Consider the following 18,015-nt stretch of genomic DNA (forward strand, 5'->3'; position numbering starts at 1 on the left):
GCTAAGCTACCCAATTAAATACTAAATTTCAAAATCATGCATTGCTGTCATGGTTTGTAAAGTAGTTTGTAAAATAGTAGCAGTAGTTCAAGACTATCACCAACAAGTAAGATCAAATAATTATGTTATTTTATCTGCAGAATTCTATTCTGATATTTGAAACCAAGAAAGTAAATACATGCTGTGTACACACACACACACACACACACACACATATATATATATATCCATATATACTGCATTGTTGCATTGTATTCCATAAAAGATGTGAATTTATTCCATCTCATATGTATTTCTGATTAACAGCAGACAACATATAGGATTTACACACCTTCCAGCATTTGTACTTTAACAACAACAGACGTTTGGTGAATGAAAGGAGTGTGAGTGTGTTCGTCTCGGTGTTTAGGACGTCCCACCTCTCCCCCATCCCATCTCCGTCCTCTATAAAAACCCTGGCTCTGCAGCCAAATTCACAGTGTTCCTCCAGAACATCCAGGATGATTGGGATTACTCTCTTTCTCTTGTTTATAGTGTTTCCTCTTGACAAGTCAGAGGAGCATGTTGTTAACGGTAAGTCTGACCGTTTTGTGACAATCGAGAAGAGTATGATTTTACATTTGTATTTACGCACTGACCGAAATAGTTCTCTACTTTGTTGCATTTTTATTAAATCCGTTCGGTTCAGTCAGATTCCGATCTTTGCGCATTTGGCAGCCTTGGATCTTGTAATGAAATCCAAGTTGTTGTCGCGTCAAGGGTGTTTGCTTAATTCTCATAAAGACGTACTACCTGCATAGCAGTTATGAAGTAACTATTAATTTGATGGATTGAAGTATTCGGTTACTTTTCGTCATGTTATCCTGAGATCTTTTCAAGTCAAGTTAAAAAAAACTTGTATACCATAAAGGGAGAAACCGGAATCGAATTTTAAACCCATTGTTTGACCAGTAGGACTTTGATAATGCCGGTATATAAAAAGCGTTGTTTCAAATGCAAACCTTTTTTTTGTCTCGATTCCAGAGTTGTACACTCTTATAGAAAAGGGCCAGACCAGCTTTGTAGATACAGGTCCGGGCAACCAGAGCAGACTAGTGGTTAAAGAGCCATCTCTGCCCATCAATGAACTTCTTGAAAAGAGCAGCAGGACCAGTGAGTCCAAATTTACCCTCCATCCTTTACCGTCTGCCATTTGGCCAAAGCACACTGACCTCGCTCCCGTTCCTCGCCATCACAGTCTCCACAACAAAAGCAAGAAGGGACCCAAGAGCGACCGCCTGGTCGAGTTCAACGCCGATAAAACCCGCGGAGAAGCGGCCGGTCTGCTTCCCAAAACCCAACTGACCGCAGCTACGGTCGCCAATCGCACCGTGCAGAAAACCAGTCACGATAACCAGTCCAGCATCGGACCTCCGTCGCAGAGCGAGCCGGAGATTCACCCGAACTCCAGGCCGAGGATCGCGACTCACGCGCAACCGGCGCAGCCGCACCAACCGGCTCCGTCGTCACGCAGAGACCCCGCCAACCGGCGGTTAGACCCGGAGGAAAACCGGCCGGGCAAATCCAGCATCTATCAGTCAGGTATCGGCGCGGCGACTTGGAACAACAGCCGACCGTCCGTCAACTTCAACCGGCGCTCCTCCAGCTTGCTTTACCAATTCGACCTCCAGAGACGAGGTACGTCGCGATTTTGTCGTTTCCAGGCCCCGGAGTCTGACGTGTGTTATTCACGTTTCAATATCTCTGAATTTAAATTTAATATCCCTTTTTTTGGGATTTCAAAAGATAAGCAAATAATGCTTTCGTGCTTTCACACGATTTATTATTCATTACCCAAAATAATCCGCGCAGACATGCCTTGAAGTATTTTATTAAGATCGTCATCATGTGAAATGACTGAAACCGGATTCGTTGTGTGTTTTTCTTACTTGGAATTAGTTTGACCCCCGACCGAGCACAAAATGACCTAATGCCTTTGAATAAATAAACAAAAAGACGCTCCCAAAAAAAAAAAATAAAATCTTATTTTCACAGCATGCCATTCTTCATCTCTCTTTTCTCCAAGGGAAGTGAATACAGGACAAAATAATTTAATTTCAGGAGGGAAATTTACAAAAGAAAACCGATTCTGTAGTTCTCTGAGATTAGACGCTATTAAACAAATTTTTTTTTTTTTTTAATGTTTTCTTTTCTCTTTTCCCCGCAGAGTCCGACTTCTCACACGACGCGTTCTGCATAAGCGAATGCAGGAAAGAGAAGGAGGAGAGAGAATATTACTGCTACAGCGAGTTTGGTACGTGAGCCGGATAAATGGCGATCAAACGCAGGAACGGTTTAAAAAAAAGCGGCGACTAATCCGCCTGAGCTTTAATAAAACACACCGCTAATGACATTTTATGTCACTTTTAACTCGTCGCTCATCCACAGATTTGAATTTCTAATATTCCGATCCTAATTTCCTCCATCGCAGCTGTCAACGGTATCGTCCACGACATCGACGTGGTGCGTAAAGGAATACGTCTCATCACGCTGATGGTCGGCAGCGACGGTTTCTACAAGATGAGTCGCCTCTACGTGACCCCCGACAGCTTCTTCTTCAAAGTTCGCCTTTTGGTTTTGGACACGTACAAGTGCAGCAAACCCTGTCCTGATATTAAACTCGGTGAGTCCGGTTTCGTCATATGTAAATCCCAAGTTCAGAGGTCGGCAACCCGTAACACCCAAAACGCCATTTGGACCCGGTTTCCTCGGAAAAGAAAACACCGGGAGCCGCAATTACTTTTTGACGTCCAAAATAAAGGTACCACTGTATATATTGCTTTTTATTACCTTCACACTTTGTATAAACAAGTGTGTAGTGTGTTAAGATAAGATAAGATAAGATAAGATAAGATAAGATAAGATAAGATAAGATAAGATAAGAACAACTTTATTAATCCCGAAGGAAATTGTTGTGCCAGAGTTACAGAAAATGTAACAGTAATCAATAATAAAAAGAAAAAGGCAGAATTAGAAATAAAAATAAACTATAAAGTGTCTCAGTGAAACTATAAAGTGTCTTAGTAAACAAGTGATAAAACTATAAGTGTCATAGTAACAAGTGAGGTAAGGAGTGCACAATAGTATGATAAAGGAAAAATTGTAGTGTAGCTGTTATGAAATGAAATGAAATATTGCACAGTGTTGCCTCTGAAATTCACAAAGTATTACGGAGAAAATTAAATTTTATTTATTTAACGAACTCATTTTGAGCTTTGGGCTTTCAGAGCGTGGAGCGGAGCCTTGACCTGAATTTTAAAAATAAATCGGGAAAAAAATCACTGTCAGTAAACAATAAAAAATAAATATTTGCAAAAAATCTTCATAAATATTTATTTGACCTGGTTTATGGGACTTCTGCTGCGCACAGCATCTGCAAATCGGGACTTTACCGGCCGGCGGGTATATCGGCTTCCGCAAGTGTGACGCTATTTTGAGCGGCGAAAAATAATAAATGTAATTTTATTTAATATTTCAAGATCACAATAATCTTCCAACTTAGAACTAAAAGTTAAAAAAAGGAATTAACACAAATGAAATACACTTTAATTAAATATTTATAATTTATTTTCCCAAGCCACTGGGAGCCGCAGTGTAAACATGAAAGAGCCGACCCCTGACCTAGGCCTTTTGTCACAAGTACTTTTTATTTTTTTGCGACTTTGATTGATGCATAAAGTCAATATGCAAGGGTTTTTCTTTTTATACCTTACTCTAGAGCTGGGTCGGTTTCAGTGAATCCAATATTCAATCAGTTTTTAAAATAATCCTCATTATAAGATGAGTCATAAATATCACAAGAGTCTATGTAAAATGTTAATTACGGTAACAGAACAGACATATTTTGCTTATGAGGATTTAAAATCTGTTTGTTGGAGTCGAGAATGAATGATTTGTTTCGAATAGATTTTTTTGAGAAATACTTGGACCTTCTTTTTCTTCTTTTCCTTTTGGCTTTTGCCTCTTCGGGGAATGTCTAGGGGAGATTATTTAACATGATCTTAGAGAGTGAGAAGATGCGAGAAGGGTGATGGTGCCCATTAAGAATAAAATAAGTGTGTGTGTGTACAGAATTGCAGTAACTATAGAGCAGGGGTGGGCAAACTTTTTGGCTCAGGGGTCGCATTGACATTCAAAATTTGACAGACGGGCCGGGTCAGCACAAGATATGATACATATAAAAAAAAAAAAAATAATAAAAAAAAAAAACGCATTTGTCTGAACATTATCTGACATCTGCTTTGAAAATAAAACCACCTCGATGCTGAAGGCTCCGACGTTTGTTGACGGTTTTTCCCTTGTAGCTTCACGTCCAGCTCATTCATGTGTCAGTATGTCCACAGAAAAGGCTAAATCACAAATCCAAATTTTGAGTCATTCAGCTCAGGAAAATTCTCAAGTAGATCCAAAAATGAAATGATCTCCTGTTTGAAAAAATTCACAGCAAGGAGGAATTCTGTACCAATCTTCGGTGGGCCGGATTAAAAAGACCAACGGTCCGGATGTGGCCCGCGGGCCGTAGTTTGCTCACCCCTGCTATAAAGGGATACTTCAAACTGATGGTTTATATCGTGCTCTTAATGTTGCTCGGTGAAACTAAAATCAGTTTATTCTGGTTTAGGCCCTATGTTTCCACCAGACTAGCTAAGCTAAGCTAAGCTCATTTGGCCTTTTCACTGCTTGTTCTCTCCGCTTTGGCCTTTTTGTTGCGGGTACGTGGGATGTCAAGGAGGTGTTTCCCTCCCCGCCTCCCTCCGAGGCTTTCCGCGGAGACATGTGAAAGGGCAGCGAGGTCCCTGAACGCGGAGTCATAAACCCAAATCCAAACAATCACGAATGGAATAACAGTTTCTTTGACCAAGTGATCCAGAGCGAGTTAGTTGTTTGTTCCAAATAACAGAAAAATGGGAAAATCTTGGTTACTCTTTCCCCCGAGCCCGGGATGACATCATTAAAACGTCTTACTATTTCACGTTCGACGGTCACAGCGAGGACTGGAGAAATAATAAAAATGCACATTTTTGAATTAAATATTTTTCACTTGAAAATGATGATTTGCTAAGATAAGATAAGATAAGATAAGATAAAAACAACTTTATTAATCCCGAAGGAAATTGTTGTGCCAGAGTTACAGAAAATATAACAGTAATCAATAATAAAAAGAAAAAGGCAGAATTAGAAATAAAAATAAACTATAAACTATAAAGTGTCTCAGTAAAACAAGTGATAAAAGCTATAAGTGTCTTAGTAACAAGTGAGGTAAGGAGTGCACAATAGTATGATAAAAGGAAAAATTGTAGTGTAGCGGTTATGAAATGAAGTATTGCACAGTTCTGAATATTGCACAGTGAAATGAAATATTGCACAGTTTTTGTTTTTTTTTTTAGGTTAAAGATAGGTTTTTATGGTTGCCGGCGGCTGAACGGAGAGGAATTAGCTATGAATTATGATTCCTAGCTTTATCAGAGGGGTGAGATCCACTTTCTCAAATCCTGAGCAACAAAAGAATTTCAAGAGATTTGCAAAAAAAAAAAAAAACTCAATGACCGACTTTTCATAACTCATTTGATCCAACATCCCTCTTTTTTTTTTTGTTTTTTTTTTTTTTTTTGCTCCCAAGGGACCAGATACATAATAATGGGCCACATCTACCATCGGAGGCGCCATCTTCCCAGTGACCTTCTGAACCTGTTGGGAGGTCGACTGAAACCCGGAGACGGTCTCCTGAGAAGCAACAACTACGTTAAGAGGTTCAACAAAAGGAGGCATCAGAAAACCCTGGAGGCTACACGCTCCAGGTGTAGGTGAACTAAAAAAAAAAAAAAAAAAAAAAAGACTACGGATCATAAGAACTGAGAACTGATCATAAGTAACCCTTCAGTATTATAACAGGACGAAGATGTTTGCAATAGGAATGGATTTACTTTCTTGTGGAACCGCTTCAGCGTATCGTAATCCAGTCGTTGAATGAATCTTTAAAACTGACAAAATGACAGGAACGCTAATGCAAGGTGGAAAAAAAACAGGATTTTTTTTTTTTTTTTTTTTTGTTAAATAATAACGCACCAAAAACAGCTGATCACGACAACTCCACTGTAACTCCTCATTCATTCGTTCATGGCTGGCACATGAAGTTCCCCGAAGCGTTTGAAAAGACACCGAACTGGGAATCCCACGCTTGAATATTTAGCTTTCATTTAATTTATAGTACTGGGAATATTCTATAATTAGTTTCTGTTAGCATTGAGCAGCTGGGACTGAGAATGTGGCATCGGTGTAAAAATGGATAGACGATAAGTGCATTTCCTTATGAAAGCCGAATTATATAAGCTTTGCCGAGATAACTTGTCATTATATAAAGTCGGTAGATGAAGTCTGGTCATTTTTTTCTTTTTTTTTATCAAAGTGATACGAACACAAACTGTTGTTTTTGCACTGAATAGCATCGCTTTGCAGAACCCAGCCGGGGGCATTCTGTCATTATTGGTAAGCAGGAAGTGCATTATTATTGTTGCAGGGTTTGAAAAAAACAACAAACCCCAGCGGAGAAGGTGGAAGAAAAAAAACTAGAGGAGAAAGAGGGATAGACAGACAGCTTTTCATGAAAGCGGCTTATTTTTTCTAACTTTCAGTATATGTTCATATCAAAATTTTCACCCCTAGTAGTCTGAGACATCAAAATGAATGAGGAGGGGGTGTGTGTTGTTACCGGAATATGCCGTTAATCTAATCCCGGTAATCTGAGCCCCCCCGCACCTGGACGCACGACGGGGAAAAATGCCTCGGACGTCGCTTCCCTTTTTTTTTTTTCGACGGCTCCTGTTTTCTTGCTCGCACACAAACATTCGGGATTATTCAAAGTATTGAGGCAGGGAGCAAGGTGGACGGGGAATAAAGAACTTTATGTGAAATGGCACGGGACGGAAGTCGAAGCAGGAAAGGGGGTGTCGGGTCTATCCTCAAAGGGATCGCGTGTGATTTAATCAGAAATCTATGGCTTGATTGTAACAGTGCGACCTCTGGCTCGTAGTTTTCTTGAAAGGGAAAAGGACATGCACTGAATGATGACATTGTCTGACCACATGAACCCAATAAAAATGTCTGTTTTGTACTCTCACAGAAAAATGCTTTTGTCCTCAACGCAACTCTTCCCTTGAACTTGGCAGACGCTTTCTTTGAAAACATCCTTCCCCGGTACGCCGGAGCGGTGGCTTCTCCCGTTCCCGTCGCTCCGTCGGCCCGGTCGGTCGGTTCCCAGGCTCGGGGAAGGCTCTTTTCGGGATCGGGAGCAGATGTAGGCGGGCAGGAAACAGGAGCCTGTTACACATCTTGGCTACTATCACAGTGGGAGGACATTCCTCCTCACAGAGGATGTAGAGGAGGAGTGGAAGAGAGCGAGACGGCGGGGGTGAGGGAGTTATTTCTAAGTCCCTCTCTGTATGCTGGCCCCACAGGCGACGGTATGAAACCAATTTAGGCCAGCGGTCATCCGCTCCCACTGTCCGTGCAAGACCGAGGAGCAGTGGCGGGCCGTGCATCCCCTTAATAACTGTTACATGGCTATAAAACTGTCAGTCTTCTGAAGATTTCCCTATTTTTCTTCATCTTTTCGTTGTGGAGCTGTGTTTCCCTGCGTGCTTGCTCACTAAGTTCTAGATCCACTCTGGTTTCCCCCCCAGGAAAGTGTTGCACAAACTTTAATTGTGTTCACGCAGCTCGCTACAGATGCCGCCCCCTCGCTCTGGCTGGTGCGCTCTCTGACGATCCAGTCAAAAGGCATGTGGCACGACGACGTTAGTGTAGCCTTCTAGAAGGCCTTGGGTGTCACAACTCAAAATCTGATTGGTTGAAGCGACAGTTTCATCGACATTTATTTTTCACCAGAGCGCCTGTGGATCGGATTCTGCTGGTCTCCAAGCAGATTTCTTTGCTGTTGACCCTGCCTGGCAACAAATAACAGCTGAAATTTGATTGGTTAAATGCTCTTTGTTCAATGAAAATACATGTCTTGAAGCAGCACAGTAAGGGAAAATGCCATGAAAGGAAGCAGGCAGACCATTTGGAATCATTTAATCAGATTCGAGATTCAAAATATAACGAAGATTCAATAGTGATTAAAATCAGTATGTGATTCAGATTTTTTTTTTAGGCCAGCAGAGAAGGCCTTGCAGGCCCTGACGGCCCACCACTGCCGAGGAGTCACTGAGCAGCTTTAGAGGGGGAGGGGAAAGCAGTAGGGGGGGAGGATGGGCGCGAGAGGACGGCCAAAGGTCAACCTCCGAGGTGCATCTTCGGGGAACGCGATCACAGGAAGTGTTTGTGGGAGCATGTCGGAGGTCACGGCCTTGTCTTTCAGCGTTCACGTGTTGCTTTGAAATGTATGGACAAAAACTTGAATTTCAGAACTCTGGAATTCTCTTAGGGCCCCCCCGGTGGGATTCCTCATATCGCGCTTACTTTGCGGCGCGTCATTACGCATTATTGTTATGAAGTTAATACTATCCATTTATGAAATGTATCGTAAAAACAATACATGTTGACATTGGAAGGCATCCTTTTACCATAAGCCCACCATCTTGACCATAATATCACCCTGAAATATGGATTATGTTAAAAACAACCGAACTATTAAATATCTAAATTTCAAAGTCGATTCATAATCTGATGTAGCCTAAAGTTGTTTTTTTGTTTCAAGAATAAAATCAGTAAACATGCAATATTCAGATAAACACATTGTTGATGCTTCAGAAATTGCAGATCAGATTGTCTGTATTTTCATGGTTCCCTCCAAATCAAGACCATCCTCATTTTTCAAAACCCAGGTGATTAAAAGGTGCAGACAAGGACTATTGTGATGGTTTTTGGGCTGCTAAACTGTAAATGTGATGCTGCAGCGCTCCCATACTAGTAGATCTCTGACATCCTTCAATTTGAGTACGGAATCTCATGTGAGCCTTGAACTAAAGCAGTTTTTGGCTTTTTTTTTTCCTTTGGATATTTAAGGCTGTCCTTTAGAAAAGTGGGTCAAATCCCATCTCTCTTTTATGTTTCCATATTTATGTGTGCTGTATGCTATTTTTACTTTTTTTTTTTTTTAATGTGAGGCGCTTTTTTTGATGTTTTCTCGATGGGTTCAATTGAAATAAACACACTAATGATGTGAGAAATGCGCAATCCTTTAAAGAAAAAAAACAAACACACACACACACACACACAGGGGGCCTTTTTTTTTAAATAACTTAGATCAAACTTTCTGTCGCAATCAAACAAAGAAAAAAAAAAAACATCTTTTAAAAAGTGGTGTCAAAAACATTATTTATTATCTAGGATGAATTGTCCTATCAAGTAAAAAAGAGAATCTCTTCAGAGTTGCCACAATCTGTTAAAAACATAGAGTACTTTTTTTAATAGCTGTTACATTTCTTTTAACATTACTCAAAAAAAAGAAGAAAAAAAAACAGAATATTTCATTGATATGAATAAATAATACAAGAAATGCCATGTCAATATAGAAGTTATGCTGAACTGGTTGATTTCTTACAAAAAAAAAAAAAAAAAAAAAGAACTCTTCACAAGAGTTCCTGTCACTCTACCTCATCCAAAACCTTAATGCTCACAATATGCAGCGCTTTAAATATAAAGGGCAATTTCACTTAATTGGAGAGTTCACTTCAATTAAAGAGAAAAATAAAAATAGTTAAAACATACAGGTGGCCTTAGTTGCTGGTTCAAAGAGTGAAAAATTATATACTGCTCTAAAAAAATCTTTCATTTCTACACATTTGGACAATTGTCATATACAGTCAATATAAACAGTGGATAAAGCACGTCATTGTCAGATTACATGGGAGATTTTTCTGAAAGAGACCACGAAAAAACAACGAGAAGACGGAAGCTACATTCTCTCTCAACTCCGCTTACTCACGCAAAATGAAAAAATAATTTTTTTCGACTCGTATCGGCTTAAAACGACGGCGGACGCACCCCCCCCTCCTCTATAAAACCGATAATCACAGATCACAAAAAAATTCCCAAATATGCTAAAAATGCAGCTATAAATTTTTTTTTTTTTTTTTTTTTTTTATACAAACCCCACAGTACAAAGACTCCCCAGTCTCTGCTCAAATTTGACTCCCACACCGGCTGCCACAGACCACAACATAACGGAGTTGATGAGTGGAAAAAAAGTCTGTTATCCAATTACTTTCACCGTGTTTTGACAGCGAGTTGAGAGACATATGTAAGCAAACCTGTCATCTTCAATGAAATTTGGTGGAGGAAGCGGCCGATAGGAGGGAGCAGCTACGTTAGACAAGACGATGTGTGTGTGTGTGTGTGTGTGTGTGTGTGTGTGTGTGTGTGTGTGTGTGTGTGGAGGGAGGTACAGTACATGTGGGTTAATCGAACCTTCCCTGAAGACTCTAAACCCATTTCTTCACTTCTTGTCATTGACGTGTCAAGTTAACATGGAGAGTGAGTTAACATTTTTCACTTGCATATCACAAGGACAGACAAAAAAAAACAAAACAAAAACACCATGTGTGTGTTTGTGTGTGTGTGTGTGTGTGGGGGGGGGGGGGGTGAAATGGCCTGTCGTAGGTGTTTTCTGGTTGAGTAACGTGAAAGAAGCTGCCCTCGGACAAAAACGGAGACCCCTGAATTAATTTGACGGCGATGTAAATCCTTCAGAAAAACAATTTCTAAGAAATATATCTTCTATTACAAATGGATCACAGCAGAGAGCTACACGAACGAGGAATGTAGTGAAACCGATCGCCGACTTTTTCGATGTGGCACCAGATGGATTCGATGAGGCCGGTTCATGCTTCATGCAGAGCGAAACTCCTGTGTATAAAATCCAAATAAGGCATTTACAGTCAAAATAACCGGGCACGTGGGAGGTCACACGAGGTCACCTGAGATCGACTAATTTAAAAACCCAACATATTCTCAATGTTGACTGGCTCTGGGATTTCTTGCCGGGGTAAAAAGAGCGTCGTTCCGCTCGCGTTAGGTAAATAAAAAAAAAAACAAACATCTTTGAGGTGCTTATAAACTCAAAAGTCTTGATATGCTGTTTAATTTTCCATTTGGACGTCTTGCGTCCAACGTTTGGTGCAGGCGTGAGGTTTGATTGGGACGTCTCTGTTGTTGCAAAAACTGAGGGGACAAATGAATGTTTAGACCTCGGAGGGGGGGGGGGAGGAAGGAAGAGCAAAGTTTCCAATACAGGATACACCAAGTTCAGCTACAGAAATAACCCATCTCTTAAAAAGAGCCGGTTTCCGTGCGATCAAACCGTCAGTCCTGTCCGCCGCTTTGCGTCTTTCCTCTCACGGATCGGTCCGAACAGTCCGAGGTCGACCTTTGACCTCCCCCCCCCCGCCCCCACCCCCCCCCGGATCTTGTGAATGCGTCCGACCCCCTTCGGACGGCTTCGCGATCCACTTCTTGCCTCTCGGCTCCACAACGGCGGCACGACGGAGGGTTTAATCCAGCGGTGTTGACCTTTACTAGCGAGGCGTCGGGAGCAAGTGAACTCTTCTCGTTCGGCCTCCGGGGGCGGGGAGTTAACCGAGGCAGAGGAAATGTCGGGCTTTATCTTTTTAAGAAATAAGCTTTTAAGAGAGAACTAAGAGGCTGCTGATTGTAGTTTGTTGTTATGAGACCTATAGAAATGGAAGAAAACAGGTGTATAATGTGGTTGTTTTCTTTCTTTTTTTTATTAAAAGCTTTACAATATGACAAAAATATGCACTAGAGAACATACAAACGAACAAACAGAACTAAAAAAAATCGTATTGGATGCCAGTGGGTCAGACATTTTGACATGGACCGAGCAGCCATGTTGGTGAAATGATACTTAAATGTATGATGTGATATTTACTGTATTTAGAACTGAGGCCAGCAAACTTGGACATTTTCTCCAAAGGTTCTGCAGTCTATGATTACTTCCTTTAGAACATGAGAATAATCCTTCACAAAACAACAGAATCTGCAGATAAAATAAAATTATGCCTGGGTACAGCCAATAAAAAGTATGCCTTTTTTTTTTTTTTTTCAGAAAAACAAAACGACTGAGCTGAGAGATGAGGTAAAATGTGCTGCTGTAACACGTTATGACCAATATCATAAACAGTCATATTAAATTAAGTTATTCATGGATGGTGTTTAATTTTGCATCTACAATCGAGCCCCCCAAATAAAAAACAAATAAAAATGAATTTTAAAGATGAGGTTGATAAACTTCTAAATGCACCATCCCAACCCAAATATAACCAAAATATTAGTTATTTGTTCCAGGAAGTGTAAGAAAATAAAAATTTTCCCTCTTGTATGCTTTGTGTTACCAACATGGCTGCCATCATTTTGACAGTAAAAATTGTTTTTTTCTTCTAAAATAAAAAAGGATCACACGTACAGTGTGGCTTCATATATGAACATTCTTACAAAGTGAATTTTTTTTTTTTTTTTTTTTTTTTTTTTCTTTTTAAATCGCTGTTTTTACAAAGTGGAAAAACAGCAACATCCGGGATAACAAATTCTTTTGTTTGATTTTTAGAGTGACCCTGGCACCCAGGAGTTTGACATCACAATCTGTGAGAGAGAGAGAGAGCGTAGGAAAGAGAGAGAGGTAGAAGTAGAGATAGAGAGGGAGAGAAGGAGAATGGGTATAAATACATGCAAGTGAAGCACACTTAAAGCACAGCTTTGGATGCGAACCAAAAAAGACTAACATTTTAGGTATAAAGCTTGTAAGCAGTGTCTTTTAAAGTGAGGAAATGACGTGTTGGGAAAAAAAAAACAAAACAACCAACGCACCGTCACTGTGTGAAATTTTTGCAATCCTCCCTGCGGCGGTGATACAACCACGCTCTTTCCTGCGCGTTCAGATGCAGCGTGGCTAACGTGCTAATTAGCGTAGCACGTGGTAGATGGGCTTCTACCCGACTGGGAGTTTTCAAGTAAAATCGGAAACGAATAATTTGGGACGATGACGCAAACCCTCTACCGACGGACGTGCTTGTCGGTAAAGGGTCCGTGTTTTGGAGGAGAAGCGAAACATAAATGAATGAATACATTTTTATGATCGGAGGTTTGGAAATGGCGGCGTTAGGCGAAAAGATGTAGATGAACGTTTTGTTTTACTCTCGCTAACCGGCAAGGTAGCACGGAGAGAGAATACGGTGCAACGAGCGGTTAAATCCGCCAAACGCCAAAAGTCGTGATTGAACTAAAGTTGACGGATTAGTTGTTTTATCGTGTAAGAACGAAAGTTCTTTCAAGTGCAGTTATTGGATATCTCTGTCCGCTCTTTCGCTGAGCTCGGCTCGGTCGGTGGTTTCTGCCCGGAAAAAGGCGTTTGTTAGCCTACATGAATAAAATCTACTGCTTATCATTCGTAACCTGATGACTAAACAAAACTGACAGAAAGTTACAAAACGGAATCACCGCAATACTAGGATTTGACTTGAATCAGCAAAAAAAAAAAAAAAAGATATACTGGAAAACTTTTAGATTTGCTCTAAACGTTCTGGAGTCAGCGGACAGTTCAATCCCGAAAAGAAAATTATTTTCACAGCGGAGAACGTGCGTGTCAACAAAACCTCCACAAGAGGTCAGAGGTCAGATGAGCTGATAACGACTTTTTCGCTCTCCCCATGCTTGTCGGTCTCCTCGTTTTTGGACGTTACCCGTCGCTCCTTTGCGTTTCCTCTCGCCTGTGAAATTTCGGGGTCGACGCGTTCGCCGTCTTACCTGCTGGCTTTGAAGCCTTTGAGCTTCTGGACAAAGAAGTTCTCCAGAACCTCGGCACACTGGTAGAACGGCGAGTCACTGGGGTTGTAGTAACGGCAGTTGTCGAAGATTTTGGTCATGTCTGCTACAAACTCCGTGAGCTTCACGTACTCTCGCTTCTGCAGCCTTTCCTCCATGGTGGAAAGGTCTTAAAAAAAAAAAAAAAAAAAAAAAAAAAAAAAAAATTTCAGACATTATTACTTGGTTTTTCTAATCCATCACCATACAATGCTTAAGTAATTGCAGCTCATGTTGCACGTGCTTGAAACGCGTTCAAATATGTTTCCTGGGAGCAATGTTCATCTTTCATCTGTGACCTAAGTAAAAAAAAAAAAAAAAAAAAACCCTGCCAGGTTCGACCTCAGTCCTGCGTATCAGTTTCTGAAAACCCGGCTCATTCTCGAGTTATACGCAAATCGTTCCCGGTTCTCGGGAAATAAACCCTTATGACGGTCTGACAAAATATCGGCGCTTTCCCGGCGCATTGAAAAGAAGCTTTCAGCGAAGCTAACCTACTTATGCAGAATTTGAAATGGAAAAAAAAACAAAAACGTTTAATGCGGAAGCAAAGCGGCGACAACCGAGCCTTCATTGCGATTCACCGCTGCCCGGTGGTTTGCTTTGTGCGGCTGCGTTTTTAAACAAACACATCCGACTCGTAACCTCATTAACCCCCGCCCGGCTGGCCGAGGGCTCGCAAACTTCACGGTCGATATCAAAGACCCCCTTCTTCCTCCGTCGTCGGATTTCACCTCCTTACAGCGTTCGCCGGCCCCGAATGCTCCTTTTTGAAAAACCAAACAAGGTCTATTTCTTGTGGTGGAGGAGAGAATTTTTTTTTTTTTTTTTTTTTTTTTTTTTTTTAAAAACGGGAAGACCCGTTAAGAGTTTGCTTGTGTGGAAGTTCAAAAAGTACCTGTTGACGCAACCACGCCCGTTTACGTGGCCGGTTTGATCCGAGTCGGAGGGCTCCCTCCCCCCTCCCGATGCATGGGGTGATTATTATACGTAACCAGGACTCCGTCGGAGAAACGGGAGTGGTTCCCGGCTCTGGTCGGAGCAAATGACTCCCTCAAGATTAAATCTTACTGCATTACACGCGCACAAACTAAGGTGAGTCAACATTGAAATTAAGTAAACCGGACCAATGTTGAACGCAGTGGTCTCTCGCCGTCCTTTCACCTTTCGCCGTCTCACTGTATCGCAAATTTAAAATTTTTTTTAATCATTCTATATCTTACTTGACTGTGTGTTGCGATACTGTGATACTATGATTGGTTTAAGCCTTGTGTTGTCTTGTGGGTCAAAAGTGACCCACTACCATGTTTAGCTGTAGAAAAAAAACACCTTAAACTATTTTTTTCCAACTTGAAATTTTATGACTTTTCCCAAAATTAGAAAAAGTGATACTTCTTTTTTGTTTATGTTTCAATGTGGGCTGTACACCACGAGGGTACAAAGATTGTCTTATGGGTCAAAAATGACACCCGGGACAAAATGTGTCATTTTTGACCCATAAGACAAGGGGAGTAAACACAATATTAAGATTGCACGAGGGTTAATATATCTTTTTGTTCACAAAAACCAGTGACCTCTGTTGGTATACTATAAAAAAACATAAAATTTTTAATATTTTTAATCATTTTATATCTTACTTGGCTGTGTGTTGCGATACTATGATTTGTTTAATATATCTTTTTGTTCACAGAAACCAGTGACCTCTGTTGATTTACTATAAAAAAACCATAAAATTTTTAATTTTTTTAATCATTTTATATCTTACTTGGCTGTGTGTTGCGATACTGTGATACCATGATTTGTTTAATATATCTTTTTGTTCACAAAAACCAGTGACCTCTGTTGATATACTATAAAAAAACATAAAATTTTTAATATTTTTAATCATTTTATATCTTACTTGGCTGTGTGTTGCGATACTATGATTTGTTTAATATATCTTTTTGTTCACAGAAACCAGTGACCTCTGTTGATTTACTATAAAAAAACATACAATTTTTAATTTTTTTAATCATTTTATATCTTACTTGGCTGTGTGTTGCGATACTATGATACTATGGTTTGTTTAATATATCTTTTTGTTCATAAAAACCAGTGACCTCTGTTGGTATACTATAAAAAACCATAAAATTTTTAATTTTTTTAATCATTTTATATCTTACTTGGCTGTGTGTTGCGATACTGTGATACCATGATTTGTTTAATATATCTTTTTGTTCACAAAAACCAGTGACCTCTGTTGATATACTATAAAAAAACATAAAATTTTTAATATTTTTAATCATTTTATATCTTGCTTGGCTGTGTGTTGCGATACTATCATACTAGGGTTTGTTTAATATATCTTTTTGTTCACAAAAACCGGTGACCTCTGTTGATATAATATAAAAAAAACATAAAATATATTTTATATTGACAATTTTTTTGCGATACTACAGGTTTTTGGGGTATAAACATATTTTTCTATATTTATTAGCTCAGTTATTATATGGTAAAAAAGGGTGCGCATGGTGTTCTGTATCCTGGACTCTGATTGGCTCAGCGACTGCAGCATCATTCTCTGCATGTTTTGCGCTTATTAGCATGCATTCAGCATCTTGCCATGTCATTTCACTTTGAGGCGTGATTGACAATCGGACGTTTTAAGACGTCCTTGCAGATGCCGTGCAACAATTTGGCCTTGCGGGCCTTGAGTTCGAAATGTGTTCTAAGATATCTGGCACTGACGCTAAGCGGCGTGGGAAGATGCTAACCGGGTAAATAAGAGTGTGAGAACGGTTCATAAGAGAATAGGGAGGGTTATAAAGCTTTGAAATACATGCAAATACTAAAATAAATATACAGTTGCTACTTTGCATATTTTCATTATATTATTCATTTCATAACTTAGCCGGCCGGTAGTTTGAGTATACATTGAATGGGGATCGTCATAAACATCATCACTTCTAGAAATCCCCTAAAAACAGCGTATAATCGTCCCTTTGTATTAGCCAGCAGCAAAGTTAGCTGTCAACGAATCTTTGAATAAGTACTTTTGACCGTCTTGTACATTGTTGCTAAGATGCTGCTTGTTGATGGCGTAAAGGGAAAACTATTTACTGTTAAATTGTTTTTCTCACTCGAATATCTTCCTGCATGACGGGTGTATCGGACGATTATATAAACATTCTGCGGTTTCTTCTTCTTATATACGAAAAAGGAACTGCAGAATGTTTTGAAAAAGTCCCGGCTGCATGCAAAAATGACAAAAAAGAAAAAGTATTGTGGACCGAAGCGGTGGTCGAGGTTCTGTTTCCCCGCTAATGCTTTGTTCCCGCTAATGCTTTGGGGTCAGAGGGGGATTTTCTATTTATATCAGATTATGAAATCCACTTGCCTCAAGCCACTCATCGTACTGCAAACGAAATAATGCCCCTCTTAAGTGCGACTGAAAACGTGCAATGTTTGCATTGCTTTTAAAACGGAGTAATACAAGCGCTGCTATTTCAGGCGCTGTAAACCGGGAAAATATATATTCTCAATAATGCATCGTGCATTTTGCATTTAGCGGCAACAATATCTTCACTCACCCATTGGTTCCTTGATAACCCTGTAGTAGTCTGGGGCGTCATTTGTGTCTACCGGCTCCAGAAACGGCCACGCCATTTTATGTGCCTGCAAAGGGGGGGCAGAAAAAAAATTATGTTTGCAGGAAAAAAAAAAAAAGGGTGGGGTACCGGGAAGGACGAGACACTTGAGAAAGTTGAAACGTTTGAAGAAAAACAAACAGCGGTGTGAAAATGACACCGAGAGAAGGTGGGTCAACACAGATGTTCTCTTGACCTCTATTTGCCATGTTTGACTCTCATACATGCTGTACATCTCGGGAAAACAGAACGAGATGGTAGGATGAGGAAAGGGAAGGCGAGGGGGAAAAAAAAAAAAAAGGGAGAGGCTGGGCAGCCGTCCAACTCGTCCTACAGGGAGAGCGATCTATCAGATAAGAGGGGATACAGAGGACTTTTGTATTTTTACACTGTGGTTGGCCGTGGACGAGGGTGTGTTTTGGTGCTGGCGCTGTCAAAACTCCTATTGAAATGATGCAGTTGTTTCATTTACTGCTTTACCGGGCTCCAAATTTAATCGGCAGGCGATTAAAAATCGGTAGATTAGGTCAACAAG

At 40.3% G+C, this 18,015-nt stretch overlaps 2 protein-coding genes across 3 annotated transcripts in view; one reads left to right on the top strand and one right to left on the bottom strand.

Moving 5' to 3' along the window:
* The first annotated feature begins 438 nt into the window (after window positions 1-438).
* Window positions 439-14,180, top strand: LOC147228091 (UPF0450 protein C17orf58 homolog). The gene is made up of 5 exons (XM_086156312.1): window positions 439-573; window positions 1,024-1,677; window positions 2,207-2,293; window positions 2,471-2,662; window positions 5,660-14,180. The coding sequence occupies exons 1-5, from the start codon at window positions 501-503 to the stop codon at window positions 5,845-5,847; spliced, it is 1,194 nt and encodes a 397-aa protein (XP_086012438.1). The 5' UTR covers window positions 439-500; the 3' UTR covers window positions 5,848-14,180.
* The window catches only part of LOC147228092 (nucleosome-remodeling factor subunit BPTF-like), a 56,488-nt gene continuing 47,813 nt past the window's right edge, over window positions 9,341-18,015 (bottom strand). Inside the window, exons 33-35 of one of the 2 annotated variants that reach the window (XM_086156311.1) lie at window positions 17,424-17,508; window positions 13,798-13,984; window positions 9,341-11,708 (exon numbers count right to left, since the gene is read on the bottom strand). In XM_086156311.1, the coding sequence (XP_086012437.1) occupies window positions 11,672-11,708; window positions 13,798-13,984; window positions 17,424-17,508 (309 nt within the window). In that variant the 3' untranslated portion in view covers window positions 9,341-11,671. Of the gene's footprint in view, window positions 11,709-11,742; window positions 12,637-13,797; window positions 13,985-17,423; window positions 17,509-18,015 lie in introns of those variants that run through there. The other variant, XM_086156310.1, reaches the window with a different exon arrangement.

Source organism: Fistularia commersonii, chromosome 12 (genome assembly GCF_037954325.1).
Source record: "Fistularia commersonii isolate RoL2024-O1a breed Wild chromosome 12, RoL_Fcom_v1.0, whole genome shotgun sequence".
NCBI lineage: Eukaryota > Metazoa > Chordata > Actinopteri > Syngnathiformes > Fistulariidae > Fistularia > Fistularia commersonii.

Bases quoted from the DNA above. Each gene is read 5' to 3' on its own strand.
- LOC147228091 (XM_086156312.1), top strand. From the start codon at position 501: ATGATTGGGATTACTCTCTTTCTCTTGTTTATAGTGTTTCCTCTTGAC. The intron at 574-1,023 runs GTAAGTCTGACC...TCTCGATTCCAG, and splicing joins AGAGGAGCATGTTGTTAACG to AGTTGTACACTCTTATAGAA. The intron at 1,678-2,206 runs GTACGTCGCGAT...TTTTCCCCGCAG, and splicing joins ATTCGACCTCCAGAGACGAG to AGTCCGACTTCTCACACGAC.